A 15,128-nucleotide genomic window follows, 5' to 3' on the forward strand; every position below is an offset into this window, starting at 1 on the left:
ATTGAATTTAGCACAGCATTTCCCCCATAAAACAATTTACGCGCTTTACGTGTACTTAAATTAGAAAAAATAATAAAGCGGATATCAATCTATAAACCTTCTTGTTTGAATGTTACGGCGAGAAATGGGCAAAAGGGCATCTGTCATTAATGCTAACGCTTCTCATACTTAGCATACGCAAGGATCAGTAGGGAAATTGTTTATCCATTGCCGCCTTTACGTGTACGTGAGAAGGCGTGGTTTTAAACATTTGCAGACCTGCAAATACACTTTACGCACCAGTTTATTATGTTCACGGTTTTCGCAAACCATCATATGGAGCTATCGGCATGCATTTATTAGCTCTCCGCGCTATATGCGAACAATCAATTGTCAACTGTGTTCCGTTATACGGAAATGTGTGCAACTGTCTGTAAACCTTGTACTTATTGTGTAGCGCCTTTTGGCGATTCGTTTCTGGTGTTTCATGCAAGCTCATAAATAGTGCTTGTAGACACTGCAGTATATCTCCATATTCAATAGTCAAGTTTTTTTAAGAAAATGAATGTCCTTGAGTGGGCTTAAAGTACTTGTAGGGTTTGAAGTACATTCATATAGAACTCTTCTAAATTTATGTTCTAATTTTTCCTTCTTTTATGCCTTTCTTTACCGACCCATCTCCCGTTCTTCGCTGGCCATCCACCTGTCTTGGTACGACCTCGTTCCCGTGGCACACAACCCGTCTTGCTGATCCGGTCGACTGACGAACGTGCACGCTGGACACGCAGGCGAAGCCCGATCCAGGGCGTCCCAAGGGGAAGCCAGCCAGCGGCTAAAGCCCATTACCACTAGCGCCCCCACGCCTATCGTGAGTGCCGTGTGTTCACGGGTGTGCGTGACTCCACCCTTGCTGCCCGCGTGGAAGCCACCATCCTCCAGACTCTCCATGTCCTCGCTGGCGATCACCCCGCCACGCTCGGACACCGGCTCGTCCTCGGTGCCCAGCTGGACGCTATCGGAGGCCGGTGGCACGCTGCCCCTCTGCTAAAAGCCTGAAGACCGCCTTCGCGGAGGCTCACTGCTTCGTGTGCGCGCTCGTTTCATCCTTGTGCGCTCGCAGTGGGACATCTCTGTGCTCGCCGCGGTCTCCACAGCCCGGAAGATTGAATCTCCACGAGACCTCACGGGGCGAGCGTGACTTTGGTTAAGACGACGCCATCGTGTGCGCGGGAGATATTTGTGTGGATTGCCGAGACTATCGTCACGTTGGCACTCTCATACATCGTGCTTAACGTCGCGCTAACGTAACTCTGCCTGCTTGGGCCCAAACTTTTGTTTTGTTTTCTTTTTCCTCTCTTTCTCGCTGTGTGTTTCACTCATAGCGCCAAATGCGAAGGTCCTTCTAGGCTATCGCATTTGTTCGAGACGTATCCAGTGGTGCCCTTGAGCCATGGAGTGGCGACGGGAGTTGTTTCATGTCCTTGTAGACACGCACGCGACTGTGCATTGTTTAAACGCTGTATGCGCGTCGAACATGGGGTGCTCTTCTGCTTAGGCGATTCACGCATAAGAAACAACATTGCTTTGTACAGTGAAAAGAAAACCTAAACATAGCCTAACCCCTATCTGAATGATGTGTTTTAGCGCGATACAATAAAGATGCAGGAAAAGCTGACCGCTGCCGTCAGGGTAATGTCAATCCGTTCTTTGTTCGAACAGTCACTAGAAGGAGAGTTGTTGGTCGTTCCTGCCGCAGTGAGCGGATCGAACGTCACACCTGCATTCGCTCAATGACGCTGTTGTCTAGTGTTTGCCGTGAAGTTTATCCACGGTTTTCTTGCGGGCATGCTGTGGCGACTATGTGTGTGTGAATGTTGTCATCGCTGACTGCACAAAACCAGGCGCAATAGAGAAACAGAAGCATGAACTGGTTGACTTGTCTTACGGTTGCGGACATTCTCGGTGTACAATACATTTTTACGGTGTTTGCCATGCTGTAAACACAAAAAACGTGTTTTCTTGTCAGGCCTCGCGCCCTTATAAAAATGTTTTCTTTTTTTAGAATAGCGATGTACTTAGTATGTTCCCGTCCCTCCTTAGCAGTATCTAATTGGTGTTTTAAACGTGGGAACAAGCCGGTTTGTCATGCTAAGCGCTCGTTATACCAGTGCATTTCTTTGTCGTTAGATTTCTTAATATTTTACATAGTTCCCTAGCCCACGCAGACAGTATGGCTCCTAGAAGGTGGTGTGTTTCCAAACAATGTTCCTTGAGGAGTTTCTTTTACAGCGAAAGCTGTTAAGAGATCATTTCACCGGCCGTTTTTGGTGCCGTAGTTGTCCGCCGCCGCCGCCGCCGCCGGGGTCCGTAACCAGTATCGCTCGAAATAAGAAAAAGAAACGAAATAAGAAAAAAATTCCAGGATGGAACGAGGTTCGAACCTGGGCCCTCTGCGTGGGAGCCCAGTATTCAACCTCTGAGCCATGCCGGTACTTGAAACTGCTTTGCAAAAAGTCATGCGAACCTGGCAGAGGGCCCAGGTTCGAACCTCGTTCCATCCTGGATTTTTTTTCTTACTTCGTTTTTTTTTCTTATTTCGAGCGATACTGGTTACGGACACCGGCGGCGACGGCGGCGGACAACTACGGCACCAAAAACGGCCGGTGAAATGATCTCATAACAGCTTTCGCTGTAAAACTTGGTAAATAAAAACTTGGTGGTCGGCCGCATGCCTCCGCTAAGTCTGATCAAAAGTTTATGAACGTCCCTTGTTCATTGATCGCCCACTATTAGGCATACGCATAAGAACCGCTAGGAGCGTGCGTAAATGCAATGGCATTATTGCGTTTAGTTTCAGACAACTGTGTCCCAACACCTTCCGAAAGTCCTGTGCAAGCCTTTCGAATCATACCGATAGCTGCGTGTGCGTGGGTTTGTAATAAAATCGGGAAAACGTGGTTCGGCTTTTTTACATTTTCGTTGCTAAAAATAGTCATTTCATTTCGATGAACGAAATTGCATGGGATGGCGTAATACATCTGCTTTAATATTGCGCAATCCATGCGTCATATTTCCCAAAAGAATCATAATTTACATAACCTTCCTTTCATTCGCGTTTTCTTTTTGCATCAGAGGCCTGGCGTTGTCGGAATCATTTCCAACTGAATAACTGCATTTCGAAAGCGCCAGTAACCAGGAGGTCACCAAAAGAAATAAATCGTGAGGCCATCTCAGGAACTTTATCATGGTGCTTGCGAAAGACAGGCGAAGATATTTCGGCTGGCTTGATGGTGCATTGTTTCTGTGGTTGCTTTCTTCGCAAATAGTAACATTGGTGCCGAGTTGAATAATTTTTCCTTTCAGGTTTACGCACAGCATGCCTGCAGTCCTGATGAATAAAATAAACTTGAGCTAGATTTTGTTTGAATGCATGCTGATGTTGAAGTATGTATTGCCTTGCCTAATTTGCTTCGAGTAAAATTAACCATGAAACTTAAGTACAAAAACGACAAGCAGCAGTTCAATCTGTCCTTTCCCTAAGATTTCAAAAAAAGCTCACCGATGCTGTGTTCAATGTAGTGCATTTTGTTATTAATCACGAAATTGGTTTTCAAAACTTTGAGTTCTTCATCAGTACCACTTTTAACTTCTGCATTATTTGCCAAATTTTGTTGAAGCTGGATCTTGACACGCTGGGAGCAAATTCACCATCACCTCAACTGCACTTTTCAAAGTTTTAAACGCATACTCATCGTCCTCCGTGCGCAGGAATCACGCGCTTCAACACTTAATGCAGAACTCATATGAACAAACAAAAACGGGTTTGATTGCAAGTGAAAATAATGTGAATGTATAGTTATACTCATCGTGATATTTCAACTCTGTAAGACGAAATATTTATGCAACTAATTAACATTTTCCTACACTACAAATGCAAGCTTTTCCCTTTGTTTTAGAATGTTGACTTAACATATATCGTCTACATGTGCTCGAAGTGTCTTGTGTTTATTGCTGTCTCTCTCTCTCTCTCTCGCGATGTTAAAAAAATCATGAAAAAGTAAGATAGGGACATTTATAAAATATTCTTTCCCATCAACACACCTAGCTACTTATAGCGCAACGTTCCATTTTGTGTTGAATTGTCTTTTTTTACATCAGCTTTTAAAAAGCTTTAAACGCGGCGCAGTCGTGGTACGCATGTTTAGCGTGAACTCGAAGCTCCGGAAGTCTCTCTAAACGTCCTTCAATGATCAAACACTCCAAAAAGCCTGTGTCACTACCGCCATCCCGAAGAGAGAGCAGTATTTCACCCGAACTTGTGCTGATGCTACACGTTAGCTGTACATCCTCATAATGTTTTGCTTCCTCTGGAGAAGCTAAACGCGGTACACAGGTCAGGCTTCGATTTCCTGGCACTTGCTCATTCTCACATCGCAACTTGTTCTCGTGTTCGTGAGGACGCATAAAGAGACCTAGTGGAAGGCGTTATTAGGAGGGTGCGGTCCTCCTTAACCATTCTCCCAGCTGGTAATATGTGTGCGCGCACCCAGACCTGGTGCATGGTAGTGTAGTAGGAACATGTCTCAGGAAGGTGGCTTCTTCTTTCGACTCTCTTAGATCTTTTCCTTACACCACAATACCACTATCCCTCTCCCCATCCATACTGGAAAGTGGGTCGTTGTTTCGATAAAGTCAGAGTCGACCCACCGCTCATCTGCAGCCTCAAAGCACTTTCCATGCATTTGTAATATATTCAGTCACCGCAGCCACACTGTCCCTAGCTAAAAAATATAGAGAAAATGTAGACAAAGGTGCACAAATTTTGTGCGCAGGTCACCCTGTTCTGTTGAGCCATCTCCTTCTAATCCGGCTTATGTTAAAGATCTAAAACATGGTCAGTGCACCAGAGACGTGCTCTATTTATTGCTTTTCGTGTTGTTCTCCAGAATCGTTTTGTACTTTTCGATAGTTGAAGTATTAAACGGGGTAATTCGTCCTTTTCGTATACCGTACAATGCGGCAATAGTGGTTGTAAAGTACATTCGGCTCAGTGGCTTATCATAGCATAACGACCACAAAAGATAATATTATCATTTCTCAGCTTTATCAGCTACTTGGATGAATTTTGTAATGTTAATGTGATTGCAAAACAAGAAAGGGGCGATAAATTGACAACTGGCTCCATGGGACAGAGTGAGCAATGGCGTTTTTTATATACAGCGAAAACAAAACATTAACATGATGTAACGTACTGTCAGTATAGCAAATTTATTGTCTCTTGCTTTGCTTAGACGAAGCAACAGCTGGAGTATTAACGTGAAAGGTTCATGTGTCAAAGTGCCGCATCTTAACTCCCTGATATTGGAGCAAGTGTCTCGTTAAAGCCTAACTTCACTTAGTTCTGGGAATGTGAAACATCATCATTTGCAAACGCCTCTAAGCGAGAACTGAACGACGCTATCGGGAAAAAAAGTGTCACGAAAAGTATTACTTGGATAGCTGACTACCTCTGTCTTTTTTTATACCTGCACACAGAGATATAAAGCAGTACAATGAAGACATCCCATTTTCGCCTCCATTTCAATGTTCTAGGATTCCCAGTAAACGGATCAAGGGGCTTGGCGAACGATCTCGTTCCGCGCGTCTGATGTACCTGTAATTGTACCTTTTCAAATATGTGTACTCTCCACCTGTCAGATTTCAACAGCGTATGCGCGCTCCTTTCAATTGTGAGTAAGTGTAAGAAAAAAAAAACAAGACTTGCCAGACAGAGTGTCGAAGCTGAAAGGAAAACGGCACACGACAACCCATCATTCCAGTCATAGTAAATCTTCATAGAAACATTCAATATATCAAGGTTTAACAGTATTAGGACAATATATGACAATGGAAAACCCATGTTTAGAGATTGGGTCTCCTTTCCGCTAGGGTGACGACCGCCTTGACGAGACAAAGAGATAAAGAGAGCGAAAGAGAGAGAGAGAGAGAATAAGCATCTTTATTTTGAGTATACATCTAAGGACCGGTGCACTTAGTTCGGGATGCCTTGAGCTCGGGCCGTATCCTGGACCCTCGCGACCATCCTTAACTGGATGAGTTGGCGAAGGCTCTCTCCCAAAACTCTTTGGTGCTGTTAGGTTTGGATGGTTTCAGCGGAGATTGTCTGCAGTCTCTTACTATATGATGATTAGTCCCGGTTTCTCCACAGAAGCTGCACTGCGGAGAGAACTGTGTACACAACTCGGTTTACATAGAGCTATGTAAACGTCTGGTTCGACCAGTATGTTATCGTGTAGTACGTATTAATCAATACATGAGCAGGGCGAATACACTGTAGTTATTTGCTGAGAATCTGGAACATATACGGTGACGCCAGGCACGTAAGCATGGACCCCCCCCCCCCCCCGTAATTCGTCCAGCCTTCTATATTCCCGGGCAACTTTTTTTTTTGCTTTTTGCCATGGAAAAACTTTTTCTCGAACAATTAGGCCTTGCCCCCCCCCCCCCTCCCCGAAAAAGAATCCTGGCTACGTGACTCGGTGAGGCTATATCAGCCATGAAGGACCCACCGTTATCCAAACGAGAGGTTTAGTACACAGAGAGTCTTTACTGCTCTGTCAGCCTCTCGAGCGTGATTTGCTCCTTTATACGAACTTTCTTACTCCGTACCCTGCCTTATGTACTACCTCTCGCCTAACATGAAATTTTCATTAACCCTTTTTTGCTATAGAAGTGTACTTCGCAGCCCCTAGCAAAAATGTCCACGAAATAGTAGACGCACGGAGGAAATACAGCTTATGAAAAATAACAACGAGAATTTGCGCAGCATAAAAGCTTCTCGCTGCTCAATGCGGGATGACGTGCGCTTCTTCTGTTGCACAATTTTTGCGCGTGCCGTATGCCTGTTTGTTTTGAAAGTGCAATTTGTCAAGCGTGTCTACATCCAGCTTTAGCAATAGAAATCAGAGTAATGAGTGTCCTCTTTCTCACATTGTTATAAAATTACTCTTGGATCAAGCTGTTTGTTTTGTAATTGTGTTTCAATATGACGTAATATAAGGTTGATCTGAGTTTCATTGGAAAAGCTATCTGTGAATTTCTTTATTCGTGCGGTCACAAAACCTTAAAGAGTGTGTACGCCATTGCATCTGCTGTTTCTCACGGGCAAGCACTGGTGCTGCCAGTCACACCCAGGGCATGTTACAAAGCCTTCAATGTGTTTTATCAGACAGTCTCGTAGGGTAGGCCTCCAACACTGTGCTCCAGGCAAAGCGGACAACTCCGCGCTGAACAATTAGAGTGCTGCATGGTTGTTGGCCGTGAGGATCTCGAGACCGCTTCTGAGATAATCCTGTCTCACGTTGGCTTCGGATTGTACATACTTCGAAATGCTCAAGAAGAGTTGTCGAGTAACACGAGAACTTCAACTTTGTCTTCTTGTCACACACACAAAAGAAATGTTTTTCTACGATCACCTCAGAACACAAAAAGCTCGCGTGAGTTTATTCATCGCCCGTAATCAATGACATTTAAAAAAAAAACATCGTGAAATTACATCTTCTGGAACGTCGTACTCTTCGAGGTCTTTTGCAGCCATGCTTACAAACCAAGACTGCTGAAGCCTACGAAACGGCCCCGACGGGTGACAACGCCATCTCCGACTGAAGTGACTATCCACACGTGCCTTTCGTTATCAACGGTGTGAGAAACTGTACGACGGTGCAGTGAGAGGTGAATGTGAATCACCCAAGAGTGAGAACTGATCGAATGTGGTAGAGACGTTAAGAAAAAAAGTTACGCGTGTCACATTTGAGTGTAAAACATTGTTCTTTTTTTTTCTAAATGTGTGACTGTACATGTGTGAATGTTCAGGAGCGTAGACTCCGCACCCAAATGAAGGAGTGAAGAAGAGAACTTGAAAAATATCTCCTCTAATTATATGTGAATGGTTACAAAAGCTATACTAATTTTCGTTTTCAGTTCCTTAAAATAAACAAAGTTTTTAAAGAGGTGCCTACAGAGTCTGTGTCTGTTCTTTCACTTTTAACATTCGTTTGTGTTTCGAGCCGCTCACAGGTCATCTATCAAGATAACTCTACGCTGAGGAAAGACACCCGATATGAAAACAGGTAGTTACATCGAGGTACCTGCTTTGCCTAGAAAAAATATACATTTTTTCCCCATTTGAAAAAATTGGTGAACTTTTCAATATTTTTAGAAAGAAACGCTGGTATTTTACAGCATGCCAACTCAAAATAAGGAAACAATGTCAATATTTTGAAAAACACGTATAATCATACACTTGATGTCGACTAAAGTGGTATTTCACAAACAGCCCCGAAATATACCACTAAAATGTCAGTGGGACTTTCGCAATATCTTTGTAAGCATTGTAATAGATTTACATGAATTTCAAGTTATGTATTGCATTTGCCCACTTTACATTTCCAAACGAAGGCAGTTTACAAAACTGCGATAACATTTATTTCATTCAGAGTTACGGATTTATAAAATTAGTCCTAGTCTTCTAAATTACCAATTTTCCGAAATGTTTTAAAAAAACTCACAGGCCCTCTATCAATATCACTCTTCGTACAGCCGCACCAATTTATCTTTCATCTCTCAAGTGCATCGACTTCAATAAAATCGGCCAATCTGTTTCTAAAAAAAGCATTTCTCCGTTTGAATGCACACTTGAAGAGACAGCATCAATGTCGGTTGCGAGCAAAAGCTTCCTCTTCCCAAAGCAGTCATGCCGCTAGGGCATCAATCGAATACGGTAAGGAAAGGGCACTACGATAGTTTGTTCGAGTTTGCGGAACAGTACAAGGATTGTAGGCGGCTTGAAACACTTGTGAAGAGGGAACGAGACGCGCCACTTCGCGCACGCCTCGCAGAAAACCAGAGCCCAGTATATAGCGTGTATTGCAAACGCCATGCGTAACAGCGGGAGCCAGATAACGTCAGCCACATTTTTTGCTGCTATAGCCTCACGAGGACTGACGAAGTGAAGAAAAAAATGTAAAAGTGTTACGGCTCCGCCTAAAACTACATACATAGTGGAAAGGATTGTCGCACTGCACATAGCACGCACCGCTGCAATCGATAATTACATCGATCAATTTATTAAAAGTTGATTGATCACGATGATAAAGTCTATATCGGGGCATGAGAAAACAAAATCATAGAACGAGGTTAAAGCCGACTAACCAACAACTACCTCCAGATCATAGTACTCCTGGAGTCAGTCTAAACCTTCTTTGATGTGGCTGGTGCTGATTCGAAGGAAGGAAGGAAGAAACAAGCGGAAAGACAGGGAGGTTAGCCAGTTCTTAGACCGGCTGGCTACCCTGCAATGGGGGAAGGGGTAACGGGGATAAAAGACGATAGAAGAGAGATGTTACAAAAAAAAGGAGAGCAAGAAAGCAAAAAAAAAAAGAGACGAAAAAAAAAGGAAATGAGAATATGACACTGCTTAGAGTCTGTCTCTAAGGCCAGTTCTCCGCAAGAAGCGCAATAACGCTTTTAAAGCCTTCTGTGCTGACGACGGACTCGGCCAAGGTCTCAAAACCCTTTGTTCCGACAAAGGGCGATTGTCAAGTTTATCTAGCGCATTCGAAAGTTCTTGTCTTGGCGCACTGAAACGGGGACACTCACACAGAAGATGGGAGATCGTTTCTTCGCAGCTGCAGTAATTGCATGTAGACTTCTTGGCCTTCCAATCAGACAGGAGTAGGCATTCGGGAAGGCCACGCCAAGCCACAGGCGGCACAGAAGCGTCTCCTCAGCTCGTGATATTCCTGACGCAAGACGGAGCTGGAGGTGGGGATCCAAGCTGTGTACACTAGCGTTAGTGAATTCAGCCGAATTCCACTGGGCAAGTGTGAGTTCACTTGCCAGCGAACGAAGTCTTGTAGCTGCGTCGGTTCTGGAGAACGGTATATCTGCGTAATGGTCACTGTCATGTGCAGATCGGGCGGCCTCATCCGCACGGTCGTAACCGTGTGTACCACAATGACCCAGTATCCACTGACACGCTATGTGGTGTTGTTTCTCGACTGCATGGTGGTGAAGGAGCCTTATAGCAGCGACTAACTGCTCATTAGGTCCACAACGAAATGGCGACATAAGACATTGAAAAGCTGCCTTGGAGTCAGAGAAGATGGACCAAGCTTGCGAAGGTTGTTCAATTACAAATTCTAGTGCTGCACGGATGGCGGCGAGTTCTGCGGCCGCTGATGATGTCAAATGCGACGTTTTGAATTTTATGGTGATTGGCTTCGCGGGAATAAACACTGCCCCTGCTGAGCATGCAGAAGAGAGAACCGTCCGTGTAAATGTGAAGGCGTCCGCTGTGTATCTCATGCAGGTACAGTAATGTGGCCTGTTGTAGGGCTAAATACGACGACTGTTTCTTCTTTTGGATTCCGGGAATGGTGAGAAGGGCTTCGAGTGGGTGTAGGCACCACAATGGTAACGGCGGTCTTTCTGCATGCGTAAAGTTCGAGGGAATCACTGCTCGATGTGATGCTACAGTACCGCTGAACGCAGAGTGCGGCCTAGATGTAGGAAGTGAGGCGAGGTGGTGCGACGGAATCCGAGCGAAATGCCTGATGTGCATTCTCAGAGCATCGACGCGTATGTATGTAGTAATTGGATGGTCACACGCGATGACGACAGTCGCTGCTGTAGATGTGCATCTCGGAAGGCCAAGGCATATTTTCAGTGCTTGATCTTGAAGCGACTGGAGGACACGTACGTTCGTTCTTCGGGTTTCACAAAGGACAGGTAGGCTTTAGCGCATGAAACCGAGGAACAGAACGGTGTAGAGTTGAAGCATCGCTCGCACAGATGCACCCCACGATTTTCCAGCAAGAAACCTTAAGACGTGGGTGATCATGGTCAGTTTCTTCTTCATGTAGGCGATGTGAGGGCTCCAGGACCGGTCGCGATCGATTATGACCCCCAAGAAAGCGGTGGGTCTTCTCATAAGTGATGGCATAGCCGCTGATTTTAATTACATACGGGCCCATCGCCTTGCGCGTGAAGGCAACAAGTGAGCACTTTTCTGATGACAGCTCCAGCCCCCGTCCTTGAAGGTACTTTGTCGTCAGTGTAGCCGCTCTCTGGAGCCTAGCACGTACGTGAAGAAGCGTCACGCCTGTAGCCCAGATGCAGATGTCATCTGCATATATTGATAGATGAACAGACCGTGGAAGTGCGTCAACCAGGCCGAGAAGCGCTAAGTTAAAAAGTGTGGGGCTCAGAACTCCACCTTGAGGCACGCCGCGATAGGTGTAATGGTGCGTGGTTGGACCATCTTCAGTCTGTACAAAGAAGGTCCTCGCCTTCAAATAGCTGTCAATCCATTTGTAAACACGGCCCCCTATTCCAATACTTCCCAAGACATCCAGAATGGCTTCATGCGATACGTTGTCGTATGCGCCTTTCACGTCCAAGAACATCGCCGTAGATAATCTTTTTAGGTTCTTTTGCTGTTGAACCGACGAAACCAGGTCGATAACGTTATCTATGGACGCCCGTCTACGCCGAAAGCCGGTCATAGCCTCAGGGTATATCGTATAGTGCTCCAGGTACCACTCTAGGCGAGTCAATACCATCCTCTCCATCACTTTTCCAAAACAGCTGGCAAGTGCGAAGGGGCGATATGAGGTCAAGTCTAGAGGCGATTTACCTGGCTTAAGCAGAGGAACGAGGCGGCTGGATTTCCACGAAGAACGGACCAGTCCGTTGCACCATGAGTCATTGTACACGGCCAGAAGGGCACGCCGAGTGGCTTGACCGAGATTGCAAAGTGCCAAATAGGTGACCTCATCAGCTCCAGGTGATGAAGATTGCTCGCATGCAGTCAAGGCTGCCTGAAGTTCCTCTGAAGAAAACAGATTGTCCATTCTCGAATCTTTTGAACCTGGCGCATTTCCTAGGTAACGCGTGGCGGACGCGTACACCTGACCGACAACCTTCTCGCAGAAATCTTCTGCGACTTCAATTTCGCGGCGACCTTGGTGAAGAGCAAGGCATTTGAAGGGGCGATGTTGGTGCGGCGATGTTCGTAGGCCGCGAACAATCCTCCATATTTGCAATAGAGGCTTGTGTGGATCAAGCGACTCGCACAACGATTTCCACCTGAAAGACTGGAGTGAGTTGATTCGACGCTGAATCTTCTTCTGCAGACGTCTTGCCTCCCTCAAGTCGTAAATGGATTTTGTGCGCCTATAGCGTCGTTCGGCACGGCGACGGATAGCTCTGAGCCGCTCCAATTCCGCTTCATACTCGCAAAATTTCGATGTAGGTTCAAAATTTTAAGTAGCTTATAGAGCAGCATCTCTGATCATACCCTCCAGATTTTCAAGAGCACGAGCTTCATTTTCCTGACACCGCTCTTCTGTTAGCGACCTGAACTTTGGCCAGTCGATGCGAGGCGTAGCGGTGAAATTTTGGGATTTGCTCAGGCCTTTGATTTTTAAATAAAGTCGGAATGTGGTCACTCCCATGAGTCTCATTATCTGCAAATCACTGTACCTTGTGAGTTAGGCTTCGTGACACAAACGTGAGGTCGAGGCAGCTGCTGTATGTCGATCCCCGTAAAAACGTAGGACTGCCGTCGTTTACACAGCGCAGCTCCTGATCCGACGCAAAAGAGACAACTTGTCTTCCACAACGATCCATCTTCTGACTTCCCCATAGTGGGTGGTGAGCGTTGAAATCACCGGTAACAATCCACGGTGCAGGAGTCGCTGATAAAATTGCGCTTAGTCTTGCAGAGTCAAAACGGCTTGAGGGTGAAATATATGCACCTACTAGAGTGAAAGTGAAGTCCCTGCGTTTTACTGTCAGGCAGACATACTGGTTGTTATCATCAGGTGTTACTGGGTGTTCGATATAGGTAAGCTCGTATCTGATATACACGATGACTTTACTCTGCTCGTTGCAGGTAGCCGACTTGAAAGCTTCGTACCTAGATAACCGTAGTGCATTGTGAAGGCGTGGCAAATGACGATAATGGGGAATCGGTTCTTGAACACAAATGGTCGAATATCCGATATGCGGGGTTTGAGGCCTCGGACATTCCATTGGAAAATCGATGCTTCTTTGACATCTTTACGGAAGGCTTGCAGAGGAGGAGCCATGGTGCTTTTCCAGGCTTGACAGCACCGGGTTCAGTGCATCCAATATTTGAAGTGCACTCTTGGCCGCCGGAGTGTTGATGCTAGTTAGGAGCGCACGAATCGTATTCATGAGGGCCTTCACCATGGCTACGATCTCCTTATCTCGACTATCCCCGCACTGTCGTTCGGAAGTGATTTTAGACGAGCGACGCTGTGGCTCTGTTGGCGGGTCCACCGTCGGCAGCGCTGGCCATGCGTCAGGTGGGCCGATGATGCTCGCGTCTTTCTTGGACTGTTCGTTGCCGGTGTTGCTGGACGCTTGTGGTTATGTATGGACGGTCATTTGGAGAGGTGCGTTCCCAGCTTCGGCAGCAGGCTGAGAAGGCCTCCAGTGACGAGAACGCCGGCGTCGCACCTTGGCAGCAGCCTCTCTGTGGGTTGAGCCGTCCCGGACCATTTGCCTCAACACCTGCATCTCCTTTTTCATATTTGGGCAATCCTTTGACGATGCGTCGTGGGGGCCGTGACAACTGCCGCACTTGCGATTGGCGGCAGTTGCGATTATGCGAACGGTGTAAAGAGTGATGGTGGTTTTAATCATTGCCGATGGTGGATTCTGAATGTTGAATCAGCGTCGCAGTTCGGCCCTATTGGCTAATACAGGGTAAAAATCACTCATGTAAACGGCGGCGCAGTCATATGGCAACAGCACGCATAACGCAATATATATATATATATATATGTATATATATATATGTATATATATATATATTATATGTATATATATATATATATATATATATATATATATATATATATATATATATATGTATATATATATATATATATATATATATATATATATATATATATATATATAATATATATATATATGTATATATATATATATATGTATATATATATATATATATATATATATATATACATAGGTTATCAACCAGTCACAATTCACATTTATGAACCAGATGTACGCCATGACTGAAAGAAAAAAAAAACTGCAGGTTTTCGGGCTTATGTTTCAGCACTTCCTTGCGATATGCAGTTCTGCGTGAATAAGAAATCGTCATTGTGTTACGCGTTTTGGGGTTAAGACATTGAGAAACAGAGGCGACAGAAGTGCCATCACGTGTGTTTAACATGGTGTACTTGTTTTATTAAGTGTATTACAGAGTCAGTGCTGAGGTATCTCGCAACATCTTCACCCGCTTTCTTTTCTTTTTTCTTCGACACGCTGACAGTGGTTGCAACAGCCAGGCGCGCGCCTATCTACTCTTACGTGATTATGATTAGATAGCAGTGTGGCACGCCATCCACTCTGATACACGCGCGACGTAGCCCAAACGTTTCTCAATGCGCGTGCCCGGCTTAACCCTGTTTGCGGCCCACATCGTCCTAATAACGATCCCGAGGCAAACCACTGCAGAATGTCACGCCATCTCAAGCAGCTACTGCGTGCAGAGAACTACCGCAGCCAGGGAGATATATTACGCTACACGGAGATACACTCGGGTCTGGGCGGCCACCAGACAAGAGCGAAGACAAATCCGAGTGCTGATGTTGCGTTTGAGGCGGCAGAAGAGCTACAGCTTCGCCCAAAACGCGTTTTCCTTGCGAACTTGGCGCACAAAAGCAAAATGAAAGGAATAAAAACAGTATGGCCGCTATAGGGGACAAAGAGATACGCGACAGTGACGAGACAGTACGGGTGTGAGCCGCGGTTCGCGTATTCTTCGAATCCCCGTGACCTCATCCTCCGCTGCATAGCCGTGACGCAACGCTGCGACCCGGGAGATTGACGTCAACTTGTCGGGCTGTTTCTGAGGGACCCGGGCGGGCGTAATGGACCGATCAGGGGTTAGCCATTGGAATTGCGATCGCGCACTCCCACCCTTCGTGCGAAGCATTACGCAAGTCCCGACACACGCGAGAAGAACACGCCATTTCCCGACTCGCCTTACATAGTACGCCACAGCCCACAGATCTCTCCCAGAGACCGGA

General features: G+C 45.8%; 1 protein-coding gene across 4 annotated transcripts in view; it reads left to right on the forward strand.

Annotated features, from left to right (window-relative positions):
* LOC119393565 (hemicentin-2) overlaps positions 1–7,992 on the forward strand; it is a 271,691-nt gene extending 263,699 nt beyond the window's left edge. For 2 of the 4 annotated variants that reach the window (XM_049416281.1, XM_037660668.2), the window contains one exon: positions 768–1,050. In XM_049416281.1, coding sequence (XP_049272238.1) covers positions 768–815 — 48 coding nt within the window. In that variant the 3' untranslated portion in view covers positions 816–1,050. Of the gene's footprint in view, positions 1–767 lie in introns of all 4 variants that reach the window. The other 2 variants (XM_037660666.2, XM_037660667.2) reach the window with 1 other exon arrangement.
* The last annotated feature ends 7,136 nt before the right edge of the window (positions 7,993–15,128 follow it).

The sequence above is a fragment of the Rhipicephalus sanguineus genome, chromosome 5 (assembly GCF_013339695.2).
Source record: "Rhipicephalus sanguineus isolate Rsan-2018 chromosome 5, BIME_Rsan_1.4, whole genome shotgun sequence".
Taxonomy (NCBI): domain Eukaryota; kingdom Metazoa; phylum Arthropoda; class Arachnida; order Ixodida; family Ixodidae; genus Rhipicephalus; species Rhipicephalus sanguineus.